Source organism: Equus quagga, chromosome 18 (genome assembly GCF_021613505.1).
Source record: "Equus quagga isolate Etosha38 chromosome 18, UCLA_HA_Equagga_1.0, whole genome shotgun sequence".
Taxonomy (NCBI): domain Eukaryota; kingdom Metazoa; phylum Chordata; class Mammalia; order Perissodactyla; family Equidae; genus Equus; species Equus quagga.
In genome coordinates, this window is record NC_060284.1 from 5,935,790 (window position 1) to 5,954,936 (window position 19,147).

At 42.5% G+C, this 19,147-nt stretch overlaps 1 protein-coding gene across 1 annotated transcript in view; it reads left to right on the top strand.

The window, feature by feature from the left end:
* Positions 1-19,147, top strand: part of IL23R (interleukin 23 receptor) — a 52,550-nt gene that overhangs the window by 32,082 nt on the left and 1,321 nt on the right. Inside the window, exons 7-9 of the mRNA XM_046645861.1 lie at positions 11,503-11,592; positions 13,804-13,909; positions 16,431-16,521. Coding sequence (XP_046501817.1) covers positions 11,503-11,592; positions 13,804-13,909; positions 16,431-16,521 — 287 coding nt within the window. The remainder of the gene's footprint in view (positions 1-11,502; positions 11,593-13,803; positions 13,910-16,430; positions 16,522-19,147) is intronic.

Sequence of the window (19,147 nt, forward strand, 5' to 3'; positions counted from 1 at the left end):
GGCCTGAGTCCACGGGCCTGAGGTAGGGGGTTGGGAGGTGCTCAACAGTCAGCTTTTCTGCCAAACGTCCTGGGTGACTGTGGGGCTTATAATACTCTAAGACCTTGTTTTGAAAAGCATTATTAAGAGTTACATTAAACTCTTTAGGCCACACTGATAAACTATATTCACCTAAGAGAGACACAAGTCAAATCATATCAATGAATATTGATTACCTACTATATGCAAAGCAATTAGAAAGAGTTAAAACACTTCAATATATGGGATTATTTCTGTTCTCAACAAGATCTAGTTGCCCTCTTGTTTATCTTTAGATATTTCCCTGCTCTTATTATTAATTTTCTATCCATTTACATATGTCATTCAATAAAATCTTAGCCAAACAGACTTCAGTTGTAAGCAAACAATAAAAGGAATCTATTGTAATTGTCATAACAATGCATAATAACTCCATGATGGCCCCATTAGGCTGGAGAGGTCTCCCTGCTGCAGGTAGCTTGTACGTTAGATTTAATTTTTTCTTTTCAGAACTGAAGGGCTTAATTATAATCACAGTATTGTTCATATCATCTTGTTATTATATAACATCTTGAAATTGTATTTTATGTTTCAAAGTACTTTGACATACATTATAAATATTGATGGCCGCCAAATAAGTAGAGGGAGCTGAAGCGGCGAAGTCTAACTACAAAGTTCTTTTGGCGCCCCCTAATGCCCAAATCTTAGAAACACATTATCCCAAGTCTCAGTTCTCTCTTTTCTTTAAAGATTGGCACCTGAGCTAAAATCTGCTGCCAATCTTCTTTTTCTTCCTCTTCTTCTTCTTCTCCCCAAAGCCCCCCACTACATAGTTGTATATTCTAGTTTTGGGTCCTTCTAGTTGTGGCATGTGGGACGCCGCCTCAGCGTGGCCTGATGAGCGGTGCCATGTCCGCGCCCTGGATCTGAAATGGCGAAACCCTGGGCCGCCTAAGCCGAGGGAGCAAATGTAACCACTCGGCCCCGTGGCCGACCCCATCAGTTCTCTTTCTTAAAAGTTAGTTTTTAATTTAAAGTATTCTGTCTTCAGTTGATATTGTTAAGAATTCTTAGGACTTTACATGCCATTTTATAGTAGTTAGAATTTAGTTGATAATCCAATTATTTTAAGATGAAATCTGAAATTGTCTAGCAAGATTATTCAAATTGATACTTAGCCACTTACGACGGATTACTATGAATAAGCTTGTCTGATCTTTGCATCAGCCATGTCTGGAGGTGTAATTGGAACCATTTTACAAATGAGGAAACCAAGGCACGGCTTGCTAAATAGCACGTTGCTAGTGGGTAATGGTACCTAAACTAGAACACAAATTTCCTTACTCACCACCAGCCCTCAGCAATTTCTTTTTAACCAATTACAACAAAGTGGAGGAGCAGCTGCCTAAAGTGTCTTGCCAGTTAAGTACAGGACCACAGATGTTCTCCCTTAGAGGTAAAGGTCGTAAGCCCCCAGGGGAAGGGTGCAGGAGCCCCACAGCCACCCTGTCTACATGTACAGTCTTTGTTTCCAAAGGAAAAAATCACTGAAGAGGCAAAGACACCACTTAAAATTAGATATCCCTGAAAAGTTGCTTCTATCCAAGTTTAACATGTCATCAAAGAGGAACCATCAACACATTCCTTTCTAAGACACATGAAATGAGAGACAGTGAAAGTGTGTTGGGGAAAGTGCTAATATTAAATCTTTTTGAAAATTCATCTTTTTTCTGCTTGTAAAAGCAATGCAAGTTTATTGTAATTTATAGCCTAGATATAACTGCTGTTTATATTTTAATGGATTTAATACTGTTTTTTTCCTATGCACACATTTTTTTAATGATTGTTGCTGTGGTGTCTATACTGTTTTATATCCTGATTTTCTTATTTAATCTATCTTGTGGAGTTTAAAAACCTATTTAATGGCTGCACAGCATTCCAGTTTATGGATGTACTATAATTTATTTAATCATTTACCTATTTTAGCAATATCTAGGTTATTGCATTTTTTTCATTATCAATCAACTTCTTTAAATAGCTTTGTATATAAACTCTCCTTATGTCTTTAGGTCTTATTGACTCAAGACTTAAGCACATTGTAAGATGCTTGATGTAAATTGCCAAACAGCTTTTTAGCAAATCTTTAATATCAATTGCTTTTTAAAAAGGTATCCATGGAGAGACAGTCGCTCATTTAGTCATTTGTGAAGCGTTCATTTAGCCTCTACTGTGCACCAGGCACTTGCTAAGTATTTGCAGAACCTCAGTGAGCAAAGGAAAGAGAGATCGCTTAATTCTGGAGAAGGCAGTCAACAAAAAAAATAATAAAGTAAATTACATAGTATTACAAATAAAGAGATAAATGAAAGCAGTAAGAATCAGACCTCACAACTGGACTTTGAATTGTTTCGCAATTGAAAAAATAAAAAATGCAGTTCTGTGACACTTTAGTTAATCGACTTGTTTGATAATGGGGTTTTTGCCCAGTCAAACTTTCCCAGTGATTAATTAAAGGTTTATTTGTTTACGAAGAAACACAGCCCAGGCAATAGTGCTCCCTCCATGCAAGAATCTCCTGTTTTGTTCTGTAAAATTCTTACACGTGTATCACTGAGTTTATCCATCCCAAAACAATGCGCTTTCAAAATTTATGCCCAGATGGCACCAGAGGCAAACCACCAAGTGGGTGTGGCTTGTCGGTGGGCCCTCCTCGTTCTCCTGGGTCACCCTACCTCTGGAGAGTGCCCGTCCTTGGCGTTTAAAGACCTGGTCTCCAAGAGAAACGGAGCAAACTCAATTAGAGCGAGGGTTAAATGACTTATGAGACTTACTCTCTTATGCTTCCTTGGAGTGGTCAGACTTTAATGGAAAACAAAGCCTTACACGAAAAAAGAAAAAGAAAAACTCAGTGTCTTAGAATGTAACATCAGGCTTTAGCAAACACACAAGAGAAGTTTCTCTGGGTTAGAGACTCATATTTTCCTATCCTGGTACAATAGCAAGAAGCTAATTCAGTGACTGAACCCAGGGAGACTTCAGGATAACAAATAATAATCGATAACCTTGACTGGAGGCTCCCTGAGTGTTAGGCACTGTGATAAGCATTTTACATGTGAACTGTCATTTCCTCATCACTGCAGCCCTATAAAATCATTATTCCCATCGTGCAGATGAAGAAGGTGAGGCCCAGGGAGATTAAGCGTTTTCCCAAATGTTATAAAGCTGGTAAATGGTAGAGCCAGGGCATAATCAGGCTGTGGGATTCCAGCACCCCCACTCTAGCTCTGCGGTTCTCCTTCCCAAGAGACCCAGGAGGGTCCCAAGTCAGCCTCCCGTCAGCCACCTCACCAAATCCTCCTCCACACATTGGCTATAATAAAACTATGCCAAAAGATCTTCATTTTTCTTGTACTGTTTGTTATGAAAATGCGAACAACTATTAACCATAAGATGCTATCAACTATTTCGAAATCCTTTGGCATGAATACAAGACGTGGAAGCAGATTTGGGTTAGGGCAATGAGAATGAAACCACAGGACTCCAGGAACCTTGGGACTGGATAAGGCAGTCTGAAATGAGGACAGAGTACAGGGCGACCAGGTGGCCCTGCCCAAGACAGGACCACTGCAGGGCAATTCATAATGTGTTTTTCCAGTGGCCCTGGTCCAGTAAAGTGTCTAGAAAGCAGTGTTTCTCAGACTGGGGTCTGTGGGCCACCTGCATCTGAAATGCTTGAGAACCAGTTTTAAACGCAGACTCCTGAGCGTCTCGCCGAGCGATTCCTTGGCAGTGACGTGAAGGAACCACTGCTCCAGAGGGCACTCTTTAAGAGGGAGAAGTGTCATGAAGGATGGCATAGGGGGTGGGCAGGAAATGTGGACAGAGTGGGGGAGACCTGATTGCTGAAGCCATTGCCTTAGTGGTGATGGTTTGGGGAGCAGGAAAGGGTGGGCATGTAAGAGCCTCAGGCCATTATCTCTTGTACCATCTGGTCACCTCTCTGCTTCCTCCTCCTCCTGCCCACCACTTCCTGAGTCGCTGATCGTCCCAGCCCACCTCAGCAGCTAGGAGCCCCAGAAGCACAGGACGTGGGACTATGAATACGACGTCCCACGTTACCCCTCTGCCCTCTGGATGTGAGGTTTCAGCTGAGGCTGAGAACCACCCAGGACTGTGGTCGGAGTTTCTAGACCTCCAACCCGGACGGTCACTGTAAAAATCCCTGGGCTCTTTACACAGTATGGAAAGAGCCCCAAAGGGGAAAAGATAACCTGTCACCGTAGAAAACCAACGCTGAAAACATGAAAGTCAGCTCCCTAAATTCCCCACTGCCGATGTAAAAAGGTGAGAAGAGGGCTCCTAGGTAGGAGTGTTGCTCAGTTCTGCACCGTGATACGGGTCCCTTCGTGATGAGAAAAGGTGCAAACTCCATAATCCCTCTGATGACAAGTCAGAGGCCTGATGGAAGGGTAGTCACATTTCATAATGACTAATTAGCTTGCTGGAATTGCTACCTGCAGTAGAAAAGTTTCCCAGAGAAATCGTATTATTCTTTTTTTGACAATTCTCCAAAGGAAGGCAAGTATGAGCAAGATATTAAACCACATTGTACTTTGTTCTCACAAAATACTAGTGGTTGTTGCATTACCAATGACTCCTTAGAGATTCTTATTAATTTTTCAGGACTTCAGGACATTTAGTGGCTAAAAGAGCAAAAACAAATGTTATGTCAAATGGAACTAAATATAGGTGATATTAAGTATAACGCAAATTAGAGGGTGGCACCCAGAATGTACTTTTCAAAAATTCCATTACTTATAATTAGAGATTTCTGATTCATTCATATTGAGATGGGTTATAAATTTGTAGATTCATGGTTATTAAACAGACACACAGTTTTCCTTGAAGTACTAATCATTTTAAACCTTTGTCTGGATTTATTTAATCTTCTTCATGTCCTGTGCCTAATAAATCACCAGGGTTCTATAGAATAAAAACAGCTCATCAGAGTTTCACAATCTCTCTGAGGTTTGCAATATCCACCCATAAGGAACAAAGATTATGCTTTTCTATGAGGAAGGAGTCATCTCCTGTATTAGTTTCCTTTGCTGCTGTAACAAGTTATCACAAACTTAGTGGCTTAAAATACAAATGTATTGTTTATAGTTCTGAAAGTCAGAAATCCAAACTCCGTATCAGTGGGCTAAAATCAAGGTATCCGCAGGGCCATGTTCCTTCTGGAGCTCTGGGAAAGAATCAGTTTCATTGCCTTTTCCAGATTCTGGAGGCTGCCTGAGTTTCTTGGCTCCTGGCCCCATCTTCATCTTCAAATCCAGAAGCATAGCATCTTCCCATCTCTTTCTCTGACTCTGACCCTCCTGCCTTCTTCTTAAAAGGACCCTTGTGATTTCACTGGACCCACTCCTGTAACCTAGGATAATCTCGCCATCTCAAGTCCCCTTTGCTATATCAAATAATCTGTTCATAGGTTCTGGGATTAGGACGTGGACACCTTTTGGGGGGATGTCATTATTTGTCCTACCACATCTCCTCACTTATCCTCTCACCATATGCTATTGTAATTTCTACCAGTCATTGTGATTAAGAGCAAGCAAAAGAAATCAACTCCGGTTCTCTGAAGCAGAGAGGGAATTATTAGAAACATAGCTGGAAACAGGTAGGAAAGCTGGCAAAGTGGTCGTAAACAGTATCCAAGGGAGAGCAGGAGCCAGAACCACAGCCGGAATCGCTGCCTAGGAAGAATCTGGTGAGGACTCTGCAGCTGGCACTGTGGTCACTGCCACAGCCTGCTCTGTGCCCTGGACACCTCGCTGGTGCTGCTGTCACCAGACCTTAGACAAAGCTGCTGCTAGACGGGATTTCCTGGAGCTGTGTGTCCTGTGTGAGTGGGAGACGAGGGCATCTGGTGGGCCAGGCTGAGGTCGTCAGCTTGTAGCTACTTGCTAGCCATGGGGGGAGGGAGTCTCCGCTCCACTGAGGCTTCCACAGCGGGAAAGCCTTACCTGCCTCTTCCCTATTTTATGATGCCCACAAAGAAGCATGTCGTGTGCAGAGCAACTAAAATATGGCGAAATTCCGCTAGACTGTTCCCACTCAGGAAGAGGTACATCTTATGCTTCAGAGCAAGGCTGCACCTTGGAAGAATCTCCAACCACTGGGTAAAACTAGGAAGCTGCCCATTCTTGCATGCAGAGTTTTGCTACACTTTGACATCAGTCCCACACCTCTGTGTGGTCCATGTTACTTAGGGAAGTTCCCTGGTGCCTGCTGCTTTTTGTCTTTTCCTCCTCTGCTTCTTTCTCTTTAACAATATGATTGCCAGACATATATTTCTTACTTTCTCCTCCCTAACGTACTCACAGCCTGGAGTATAAGCCTGAAGAGAATCCCGCGACCCTGTCTAGGCACACCCTCCCCTCCTTATATCCAAGGGTGGCAGTGCAACATGTCAAATGACTCATAGTTTGACTTGTTTTTCAAGGTGTGGGAATGAGTTTGTTCTCCCCGGGCTTCTGCAGCCATTGTCTTCTGCTTTGCCAACTGATGCCAGCTAGTGGCAAATCTTTATCCTCAGCCCAGTAGGGTTGAATTCCAACCACAGGGCTAAGCTGGCCTGGGGAGATAGCACTTAAATACTATGAAACAACTGAGATATCGGGAGAAGGAGATTAGAAAGAGAGAAACCAAAGGAAAGTTTATGTTTTAAGAAAAATAGGACAGAAAAAAACTCCCAAAATTTGAAAAACACACCCTTTGTCTCTTTTAATCTGACTCCTCTTTCTTGAATATCTAGACCCTGAAAGAAGGGCCTAGAAGGTCCCCATGTCAGCTCTGGTCAAAGCCTTTAAGATACAGGCCTTGGTCAGTGTGGCTTTGAGACCAAGACTGACAAAGGCAAAAGCAAATAAAGAAGCCTTGTGAATGTCTATATCCTCTGGCCCAGGAGTTCCACTTACGGAAATTTAGCCCTTAGGAAATAAGCAGAGACCTCGAAAGGACATTTATGCACAATGATGTTTATCCTAAGCTAATTATAATGGTAAGAATTTGGAAACAACCTAAGAGCCCAATAATAGCTGTAGCTAACACTAAGTAAACTTTCAATTTGTGAAGGCATGGTACCGAGTGCTTGAGGTGAACTGCCCTCAGACCTCAGGAATGAAGTGCTGTTATCATCCAATTTTACAGATGAAGAAAGTGAGTCACAGAGTGGTGGAGCAACTTCCCCAGGGCCGTGCAACTCCGAGCGGTGGAGCCGGGACTTGAACTGAGTTTTGTCTGAGTCCAAATCTGGTGTTTGAAACCGGCAAGCTATCAGTTTCTCAATAAAGGGCTGATTGAATAAATACAGTGCAAATGATGAAATATTAAATCGCCATTAGTATGACAGTTCTGAGCAATTCTTAATAAAATGAGGAAATGTTCATGACATAATATTGAAAGAAAAAACAAGACAACATTTAGTGAAGAGCATGATTTCTACTAGGGGCTCAGACATACACAAATGTAGAAAAATGGCTGTGTCTAGTTTGGGAACAATGATAAAATTGTACTTTCTTCTCGATACTCTTCTATACTTTCAAGCATCCTACAATTAGCATGTATTGCTTGTATAATCAAGGAAAATAGTTGGTTGTCAGAAGAAAATAACTCTAGACTAAAAGATTCTAGAAATCAGTGCTAATTGGCTTGGGCCAACCATAGCCCATTGTGGTGGGGTGCCTCCTACACTGTGGCACGCCCCCAGGAGAGCCAGGGACAAGCCTTAGCACGGGAGCCTGGAGCCATCCTGCTGCGGAAGTGAGGTGATAAGTACGGGGGCCAGTGACCAGCACAGACGTTGTCAGAACTGGATGGGAATTGTCAGTCTTCGACCCCGACCCGGGTGACTCTGGGCAAGTCATTTACCCTTTCCACAACTTAGTTTCCACTCCCGTAAAATGAGGACAATAGTCTTATCTACCTGATTAGGTTGTTGTAAGCATTCAGAGAAGGAGAACAGGTCAAGTCTAGTACATTACCAGGAACATAACTAGTCCCCAGTAAATGGTCGCTTAAAAAGAAAAGCAAAACTCGCTTCGCCCCGTGGCGGGGGACACAGAGGGAAGGGCTGGGAAGACTGATTATCACCCTAAGGAACAGATGGAATGCATTATCACTAAAACCAAGGCCTTTTGTGCAGATTTGATTAAATTAGGCTGGTATTTGATGGGCCACAGAATATTGTTATGTTATACTTCTAGCTCTGTCCAGGAATAAGGAACTACATATTTTTTTGTTTGAAACCACTCTAAGTTCCCTCTGAGCACATTATCTTCTTGAAGACCAACTCTAAAGTCCAATGTCAGTGTGTATAAGTTATATAAACATTCTTACCATATTACAGATGATTTGGGATTTCTGAGTATACTCAAGTACGTGCCGCGGAGTAAGAAGCACAATTTAATGTTCTACAGGCACAGACTGGTCTCATTATGGACATAACTCCACAGACATTAAATAAATAATGAAAATGTCATGAGATTTTCCTGGCACATTAAGCAATACACTGATGACTGGAGCTGATATAAACAACGTTTTTCAGCTGTAAAGGCTCTGTGTGTGTACACCATTCTGTGTTTGTGAATGCCTTTGTGTGTTAATATTCTTGGAAATACTATAAAATACTAATAGCAAGTGAATTAAGGGGATGGGATTAGGGATAGTTCTTTCTCTTTCCTGTTTATTTTTCCTGTTAAAATTCTTTTCTATATTATAGCTACTGCTTTTATAATGAAAAATGTTAACTATGATTTTAAAAGAAGTGACCTAGGGTGCTGGCCTCGTGGTGTAGTGGTTAAGTTCACCCACTCTGCTTTGGTGGCCCAGGGTTTCCAGGTTTGGATCCCAGGCACAGACCTACACACCACTTGTGAAAGCTATGCTGTGGCGGCATCCTACATACAAAATAGAGAAAGACTGGCACAGGTGTTAGCTCAGGGCCAATCTTCCTCACAAGAAAAAGAAAGAAAGAAAAAGAAGTGACCTAGCCACTTGGTGGCAGTATGCTGTGAAGAATATAGTCTATATGGCTTCATTTCAGTCCTATGCTTGAAAATTTTGTCATCGGGCTGGATTTCTTCTCTGACAATCTTGCTTACAAATTGTGTCACTTCAGATATCTGATTCTCTGTGAAATTACCCTCTGATAATTAAGCATCTCTTTTAAATGTCTTTAATTTAATCTAATTTAAATTAATGCAGTTGGTTAATTTGAAACTATGATAACAAAAAGATTCTAAAGGAAGATGATATTTTTTTTCTATTAGGACTAATAAAGCCCTATTCAGATGTGAAAATTATCTTTATGTGATGCAAATTAATAACCAAATTTCAATGCCAAATAACCTTCTGCAGTTTATACAACAGAATTACACTAAACTGTATTTTTAAAAAGAATACTCCATATTTATATATTTACTTATTTATTTTTTGATGAGGAGTATTGTTGCCGAGCTAACGTCTGTGCCAATCTTCCTCTATTTTTATGTGGGACGCTGCCCCCTCATGGCTTGATGAGCAGTGCGTAGGACCACACCCAGGTCCTAACCCGCCAACCCTGGGCTGCCAAAGCAGAGTGTGAAAACTTAACCACTACACCACTGAGCTGGCTCCTTACTAACCTGGACCGACAGCACCATGTGTTACTTTTAAATAAAAATGCTAATTTTAAAATCATGAAAGTGAAAACAAAAATAATCCAGCAACTTACGCTATAAACCCATGATCTTGCCAAACCGAAAATTTTTTTACACTTTAATGTAATATTGCTATTCTTAAAATTTCAGAGTATCACAGACTCCTGCTTGGGCTCCCTGAGAATGAGCTTAAACCTGTAAAACAATAATTTAGGTGAAAAAACCTGGCTGTTGGCCGTTGGAGCACAACCTTGCTCCCTCGCAGTTCGATGGAACCACATACTTGGGAACAAAAGAGACTTAGTGAAGCACTGAGAAGCTGAAAAGAATTTCTGATTTGTCACAATTCACAGTGAAACATTGTCCTCTTGCTGCAGAGAAGCCAGAATAAAAACACAGGAAAGAGCTTTCGGTTTTTCTGATGTTATCTTCTAAAATCTCCCACTCATTGTTCTTAGAAAACTTCCCTTCCACTGAGCCTGTGCCTACACTCAGATCAGACTTTTTCAAAAATTTCCAAAGACCTGTAGGAACCTTTTTATTGGAACTCTATGATATTTTTCTCAAAGAGAGTTGCCCAGGCCACATAGCTCATTATACAGGCCTGCGATATCTCGGTGGCAGTTAAGGACACTTCAAGTTGTGATTTCTCCCTGGCCCCAAAAGTAATTCTTTAAAAAGAATTGGAAGACTGAATAAATAGGGCTTGAGGCACTCTTGGGACTCCAGAGCTTAGAACCATTTTCAGGAATGTCGTCTGCCAGCTGGGAGAGTCACGTCCTTGAAGTCACCATCGACAGCTTTTAATTATCAGGAGAGAGGAGATGGGTAAGGAAGCTCCAGGATTCTTTTGAGTTCAGACTAAAAGCGAGTTAGCTGCCAAGGCTGGTCACCCCACCCTGGTCAGAAGCTTTCATCAGCAGTGTCCTGACAGCCTTTATGACTAGACAGGGCTGGCCAGGATCCTTGCCAGCGGGAAAGGAGCAGAGGGAAGTCATTAATGGCATTCCATCCCCGTGTTACATCCTCAAAGTGGCAACTAATCAAAACTGGGCTCCTTATGTGGAGCCAAGATGCTGTTCTCCAACAGCATCTCAAAGACAGTGCAGCGGCCGGCCCGGCGGTGTAGCGGTTAGGTGCGCACGTTCTGCTTTGGTGGCCTGGGGTTCACCGGTTCGGATCCCAGGTTCAGACATGGCACTGCTTGGCAAGCCATGCTGTGGTAGGCATCCCACATATAAAGTAGAGGAAATGGGCACGGATGTTAGCTCAGGGCCAGTCTTCCTCAGCAAAAAGACGAAGATTGGCAGCAGTTAGCTCAGGGCTAATCTTCCTCAAAAGAAAAAAAAAAAAAAGACTGTGCAAAGGCAGAAGTGACACGTCTTGGAGACTCTTACGGAAACCTGAACTTTATTGCACCGTCTACTGGAAGGAACCAAGCAGAGACCAGTTATGGTGCATTTTTCTGGCTCAGTGAATGAAATAAAGCTCCTCGCTATTTGCTGCCTAGGAGCCTCACGAAATTAGTGGGCACGCTTTGAAGGTTTACAAACCCTAGGTAGTTTTTATCGTCCTCTCAGTGTCTCCCCCTTAGGATTTACCCAATTAAATAGAAAGAAGACGGGACACACATACTTGGAGGCCACTGCTTTCAGTCCATCTTTCGAGCCTATTAAAGCTACTGTTTTACTTTAATCATCTCCAAACAAGGGAAGAAACACTCAGGAAACTGGTCAACCTGAGTGCAAAAATGTAAGAGATTAATGCTATTCTGCTTTCGTTTCAGTTCCCCAGGTCACGCGGAAATCATTCCAACATGATTCTCAGAATTCTGGGCTTCTAATTACTTCCCTTTTTAAAGGGCACCTTACTTCTGGTAAGAAAATGCTAGTCAGGTTTTTTGAGTAGTCTTTACTAATCATCCATTTGAACCCTCTATAGTGAAAATTCCTGCGTCAGGCCTGTTTCTAGATAATAAGATATGCCATATGCTTTCTATAGGAAAATAGTCAACAAAGATCTGCTTAAAATTGAATTTCAGGAGTGGTTTAGGTGGATTTTGCCACCTTTTGCTATGGATTGGATACATTTTCATTTCAGTAGGTGCTGGGCTCAAGACCCCAAAACTCCAAGACCCCAAATCCTGTTTTTTTAAATCCTGAAGTCTGCCTTCTTTCTATTATACAAACCAGCTCCCGTTTTATTTGTTAGTGTGACTCAGTATTTTCCATTGGTGAACGTACCTAGATGTTTTAAGCATAAAAAGATATTAGATCAGGTTGTACAACGGACAAATGCAACTTTAAAGAGAAACTTCAGATGGAAAAATTTCAGGCATGACTATTCCCCACTGACCACGTAGACCGTTTATCTCCTGCACAGAAATACGGCAGGAGTAGTATAAGAACTTTTGCAGGTTATATTGACATTCTTTAGACTTTCGTTTATCTGCTCAACAAATATTCATTAAGCGCCACTCTGTGCCAGGCACTTGTTCTGGGGGCTGAGGAGTCAGCAGTGAAAAAATGAACACAGCCCCTGTCTTCATGGAGCTTCCATTCTAGACAGACAGGGGAGAAAAACCGTAAAAGAAGGTCAGGTGGTGGTAAGTGTCCTAGAGAAACAGGAAGAAGGTGAGGGCGCCCTGAACTTGCAGATGCGAATCAACCAGGAGCCAAGCGCTAAGGTTCAGAACAGACCCCTAATCACGGATGCCCACCCAGACCTGCACCTTGATGTTTCCGTGGGAATCGTAGAGGCTAGGGGCTCTCAGCAGCCGATTTCACAGGGACCATTGTCTCTGTCTTACAGAAGAGGAAACTGGAGCTTCAGCAAGTTTGTAATTATGCCCTGGGGTTAGGGAGCTAGTAAATGGCAGAGTCCACTTTAAACCGGGTTTCTCAGGTTGTGTTCTCAGTCACTCTGCTCTCCTCCTTAGATTGCTCTGCCGGCCCCATCTTGATGTGGGGATTCTCTATCCTCTTCCAGGCACGAATGCCCAAGGGTATGTTGCAGCATGACCTCCCATTAGTTGTTTGAAATCTTTAGCAATAGAGTTTTAGTCCTAGGAAAGCACTAATCCCATACCCTACTGGGGCTTTGGAGTGAGCTCAGCTGCTCGGGCCCCTGCCCACCCATAGTCTTTAGGACAGGGGCTGGGCACCCTGAGACCCCCAAGTGTATGGTAGGTGCAGCTGGGGAATCACCAGGGCACGGCTCATAGAGTGTCCCTCACGTGGTAAATATCCCATAAATATTTGCCAAAGGGAGGGAGGAAGGCAGGAAGGAGCACAGAAGGGAGGCCAGTACCCAGCACGGCTCAGAACCAACTCCAGTGTAATTTGTGTCAATTATAGTCTATATTTGAAAATAGGAAATAGAGTTTTTCATGCACTAGGGAGAATATGTGATGAGCCCGGTAGGTAACACATGTTGAATATATTATATTAATTATTTAAAAATTTCAGGTGATTAATTCAACTTCAAAATGCAAGAAAAGCATTGTTTTTAAAATAAAATGTGAGAGCAAGATATATAGCAATTTGGATTTCTTTCTTATATATTGTTCTAAGTAGAGTGAATGTCATTTCTCAGCAGGAAAAAATTGATGAACAATGGATTTTGAAGAATGATGACAAGTTGTGCATAACTTCTCTCTTGCACAAAAGGTTAAAAAAAAATTAAAAACCTCAGTTGTGACTGTGGCCAACTTTAGAGTCTGTTACAAGCAACTGGAAATTCTTACTTGTGTCCAACAAACCAAATGAGGTTTATCACTGAAACTTTTATATAAAATATGCATGCATAAGCTCAGAAAACTGTCTAATGCTGACCACATTTGCCAGAGATGCACTTCTAGAAACCCGCTGACATCAGATACATGCAGCTCAGTTCTCTCAAACAAGAGGTAACCGTGAGCAGTTTGGAAGGGCTGTCACTAAAGTCCAAGATAAAGGTTAATTTTATTCCCCCTCCCTCTTTTCCTTTGAGGTCAATGACCTTCGCTTTGAGCAGAGTAGAGAGAGCAATGATTCTGGCATCACACGGACACGAATGCTTAGCTAAAATTCTTTTTCTTTCCTTTCAGACAACGGGCAACAAGACATTCACCTGTTATCGGGAACCGTCTCCTTTGCTGTCATGTTGTCGATTCTCTCTTTGATTGGGATCTTTAACCGATCCCTCCGAACTGGGTAGGTTTTTGTCAAATTTCTGTTTGCTGATTTAAACCACATATTTGTGCCACCCAAATATAGTCAATTCAGTTATTTACTAGAAAAATCCGTAAACATTTTTATTCAGAGAAAGGAAAAACGAAAGGAAGAGTGTTTAATGAGTACCTACTCACGCCAAACGCTTTACAAACGTCATTCGTTTATCCTCACAATGACCCTGCCAGAAAAGCTCAAAGGCCTGTTCCACAGGTGACTGAGAGGAGGAGGCTGAGAGAGGTGAAGTGGTCAGCCCAAGGTCACTAAGCCCGAAGCCAGGAGTCCAGACCTGGCTGATCACAGCCATGTTCTCTCCTTCACTACGCAGCCTTGTCTCGCTGCCCTCCAGTTTACCTACAGTGCTGGATTCTTCAGAGTGCTCACAGCGTCCCCCGCCTCCAATTCCACCCAAGTGAGTCCCCGGAATTGGCGGGAAGAGAAGCGGCAGCATCTGAATTCCTCGTTTCGATGCCAGTTGTGTTGGTGTTTTGGCATCTAGCCCCAGTGCCCGTTCTCTTTGGCCTCCTTCAATCATTTTTTTTCCGACATAGTATTAGTAAAGATCTATGTCTAGTTATTGGAAAATGAGACTTGGAGGAGCTCAAGGCCTTCACTTTCCGAAATTTGCCGGCTTCACTGAGTATTTTTAATCCGTTACTAGACCAGCGTTGTTTGATGGGGTGGTCCCCCAGCCACATGACAGATTTTCACACACACGGCTGCTCTGTGCCCGCCCTGCTCTGGGTTTCTCTTTCTCGCCATCACTTGCTTCATGAGATCATCTTTCTTTTTTTCAAATTTATAATCGAAATGCAGTAGAAAGATTTGGAATGAGCTATTCTAAATAGAGTATACTAGTAATTTTTTTATTTACTAAATAGAGCATACTAGGCTTTTTTCTCAGAACTTAAGTATTTAAGTTACACATTAATAAACACATCCCTGGTATTCTTGTGAGGTGGGCAAACTAATATGGAACTTTATTTTAATGTATACTTGATTATAAAGCCCTTTGAAATATCTTAATATTCAAACTTGTACCACATAAAAATAGTAATATTTGTGTTGTTATCCAAAGATATCCTATTTAGTGTGAAATTTGAAATAACATTAAGCTTGTTACTAAGAATAACCTAAAAGTTAACTATCTATCGGTAATGACATATAAGAAAATAGGACAATTCTTTGCTAGTTTAATTATTTAAATAGGTATTCTTTTTAAAAAGACAAAAGAAAGAAGAGACAATTCCGATACAACTTTTTACATGTGAGCAGATACTATTATTTGCTGTAACTATACATTATTTATAAAAGCCTTTCTTCAGAAACAGAATTGGAAAACAGAGGGCGAAACATTTTAAATATAATGAAACCAAGAATAGGTAAAAAAAAAAATAGATATATATATAAATATGTTCTCACTGTATCAGCATTCTGTATAAAAACTTTTCTACAATATGTGAACTTACTAATTGAGTCTGTTTAGATATAGAAAGAGAGTGTGAATTGGTAAAAAAGCTGAATCATTAATTATATAAATATGTGTAAAGAAATTATTTTTACCCTACAGTTCAGAGTCAAATTGGGCTCCCAGAGTTCATCCAGCCATTTTGGTTGCTACTTAGTAAAAGTCCTTAGAGAAGCAGCTTAAACAGATAAACAAGTCAGATCTGTGGTTAATGGGCCATTATTAACACGTAAAAATGCGCCAGAGATCAGCTTAGTCTGTTCTAAGTTCCTGGTACAACCTCTTTGCCCAAATCAATTTGTACTGTAAAAAGCAGAAAGCGCTTTCAACACAATGGCGGTGCCAAAGGACAGCCTGTGGGACGAAGCGGGGTGTTCACAGCTTCTCCCTCTTCTTTCCTTCACCCCACCCCAGTGATCGTTAATAAGCACCCAGGCTAACTAAAAACCAGTCTTCTCGCTGTGCCACACCACTGCAAAACAACCTCGTCAGCCTCCTGCTCCGTCCACATCACCGAGGTTTGGCGTCACCACTATCATTTCAACCGTATTTGTAATCATTACAAATTCAGAATTAGAGGAGCTCAAATTATGTGGTTTTCTTACACAACATTCTTTTCTTTAATATTTTTCTGTGGTTATGGTCACCTTGGAAAGTTCTGCAAAATATCCCTTAAGTCTTCCAGACTTTTCCACACTGGCCTCTCCTGCTTGTCATGGTCTACCGTGTTTAACACGTGTACAGTGTCACTTCCGGGGTGATTCTCCCACTTATCTTGAATCTAGTGTGTTTTTAAATGTTCCGGCTCATTAGAGAGAAGCAGAGCCATAGAGAAAGGAGGAAAATCTGCAAAGATATTGAATCAACTTCCCACTTAACTTTTTAAAGTGAGAGATGGAAATCTTAGCTCCTGCGTCAGAAAGTTTGATTTTTATTATGCATACCAGTCTAGTTGATTTTCTAATCTCCCACACGATTGTCTGCACCGGTCCCAAAATGAAATGCTTCTTCTAATAAGTCATTTTTGGTTTTTAGAATTAAACGAAGAATCTTATTGCTAATACCAAAGTGGCTTCATGAAGATATCCCTGATTTGGAAAACAGTAATGTTGTGAAAATGCTACAGGTAAGTACAACCATTAAATAAAAACTAAATGGCAGCTGAGACCAAGAGTGCAGTCCAAATAATTAGAGCAGAATTTCTGTTCAAATTAATAAATGTGTGTGCATATTAGCACAACTATATAAACATAAGTAGCAACAAAATTATACGTATTTCAAATCATACTTAAGACAGATGAGAGAATGGAGTTAGGGGGAGAAAAGAGAGATGGAAGAAAGAAACAATGCTATTCAAAAGAGAAAAGTGGAGTGGAAGATTGTGGGCCAGGTGCCAGAGTCACAAGCAATTGGTAGGTGTCTTCAGGGATGAAAGGAGGAGGGCAGAAAATCTCAGCAGAATGAGCCTCAAAGACACAAAGGGAGTCCCCGTCTTGCATGAAATTGGAGAAGCAGGTGGAGCCCAAGGAGGACACCACTTCATTCCTGAGACCCGATGGAATTAGAGAAGATAAATATGAGAGGACTGTGGGATATGGTGTTACCAGGGGTGAGCCATGTTTCCAGTTCAGCAAGGGAGAGAAGGGTGCGCTGGGAAGACCCAGAGGGTATAAGGGACTTTGCTGGTTATGGGGGAACTGTGGCTGATTGTGGAGGAGGGGAAGGAATCTGCTATGTGTGCTTCTCCTACTTTCCGGCACTCTGGCCTGGCTGTCAAGGGGCTCAAAACCCAGTCGATGGGACAGACACATCATCCAAGCATTGCAATGCGGCAGTGTAGGTGCAGAGACAGAAATGATGGGAGTACAGAGGAAACACATGGAAAGATGAGAAGGATTTGCTCAGGAGAAACAGGACATTCACAATAGAGAGGACAACAAGAGCAAAGGCGCAGGAGTGAGAAGAGCGTGTTGGGTGTTGCCTTATCGAAAAGCTTGATGTGAATAATGGCTGGAATAACGTTGGAGTGGTTACTGGGATCAGGTCACAGAAGGTCTTGTTGTCATGGAATTCAGACTTCATGCTGTTGACCAATAGTTTTCAAACAAATTTTTTGTTTGTTTGTTTGTAGCCACGGACACTTTGGTTCCAATGATAAGAGGAAGACAAGTATTTGTAAAACAAATACAAGTGGCTCTATTTGGAGCTCTGGTGAGCCCATTAAACAACTCCTTCCCCAGCCTCAGAGAGGTCCCCAAGACAGCAGTTCCCAGCTGTGTTAGGATCCCAACACCCAGGCCACCACCCAGGATCTCTGCGAGAGGGAGGGCAGGGGACATCCAGGCACCAGTCTTTTCCAAAGCTTCCCGAGGGATTTCATCACACAGCATGTGTTGAGGACACTGTTAAAGGGCTCAGAAGTAGTGCTTGAGACAATGAGGAGTCAGTGAGGGGTTTCCAGATGGAAGTGACGTGGTCCTAGGAAAGAGGCGGAATAGGATGGCCAGAGAAATGAGTGCAGGGACGTGTGGGCAAAGCGTCGAGAAGCAAGGCTCCACAGGGCTGAACACTTGGTAGAGGGTCTGCAACATAAGAAGTGAAATGAGTCTATGGGATGTGACAAGGAGCAGGTCACTGGTGATCCCAAAAGGAGGACGGACCCTTGATACTGGAAGGACGGAAAGGGTGTGGACGGGGCTGATTTCAAAGGAGGTAATGCTGCCTACTAACAGTGGAGGGATGCTCTAGAACAACTGAACCCACATGTGTAATGAAGTACATAGTTAATTAACCACACGACAAGAGCATATTCTCAGAACTACAGGTTCTGTAGTCTTGATGTTCATTCCACTTACGGTTCTATCTTGCTCCTCTAGTAATTATCCTAGGGAATTGGGGACTTCCTGTGGCTCACAGCATTGTCCCTGACCTCGTTGTGATCAGGTCCTCTTCTTCCTGTATTGTCTTCACTCTGGAATACTCCCTGTTGCTCTTCTGTGTCCTTCACTGTGGTCCGACTTCCGCCCATGCCCCACTCAGCCTGAAGCGAACGCCTCCTGCCTCAGAGCGCAGCCGCCTTGCATTCCCAGTTTCCTGTAGCCTGTCTAGTTCCTTTGACTTTTTCTGACCTTGGACTACATGTCTGCCCATCCCAACCCAAACCCGGCAAGTTCCCTGGGGAGGCGGAGGCTGAAGAAAATTTGAATGACACTTCACACTGCTTTATTGAAGGTCTTCCTTTTTGCCAAACTTCCTTCCCATCCTGGGCTCCTGGAGTTAGAAGTGAACCTTAGGGTTTCCCTCAGATGAGGCTTTGTTTTCTGCTCAAAGACTCAGGGGTAGTGTTCTACTCAGCTTGGGCTGCTATAACAGAATGCCACAGGCTGGGTGGCTTACACAACAGACTTTGTTTCTCACTGTCCTGGAGGCTGGCAAGTCCAAGATCACGACACTGGCAGCTTTGGTTCCTGGGGAGAGCTCTCTTGCTGAGGGCCGCCATCTTGCTGTGTCCTCATATGCTGGAGAGAGATTGTCTCTCTCCTGTCTCTACTTAGAAGGGCACTAGTCCCATTGGTGAGGGCTCCACCCTCATGACCTAATTACCCCTCAAAGGCCTCACCTCCGAATGCCATCACATTGGGGATTAGGGCTTCAAGATATGAGGTTTAGAGTGACACAAACTTTCAGTTCACAGCAGGCGGCTATAATTCTATAATGGTGTTGGGTGACAGTTGTTTACCCTGGGAAGCTAG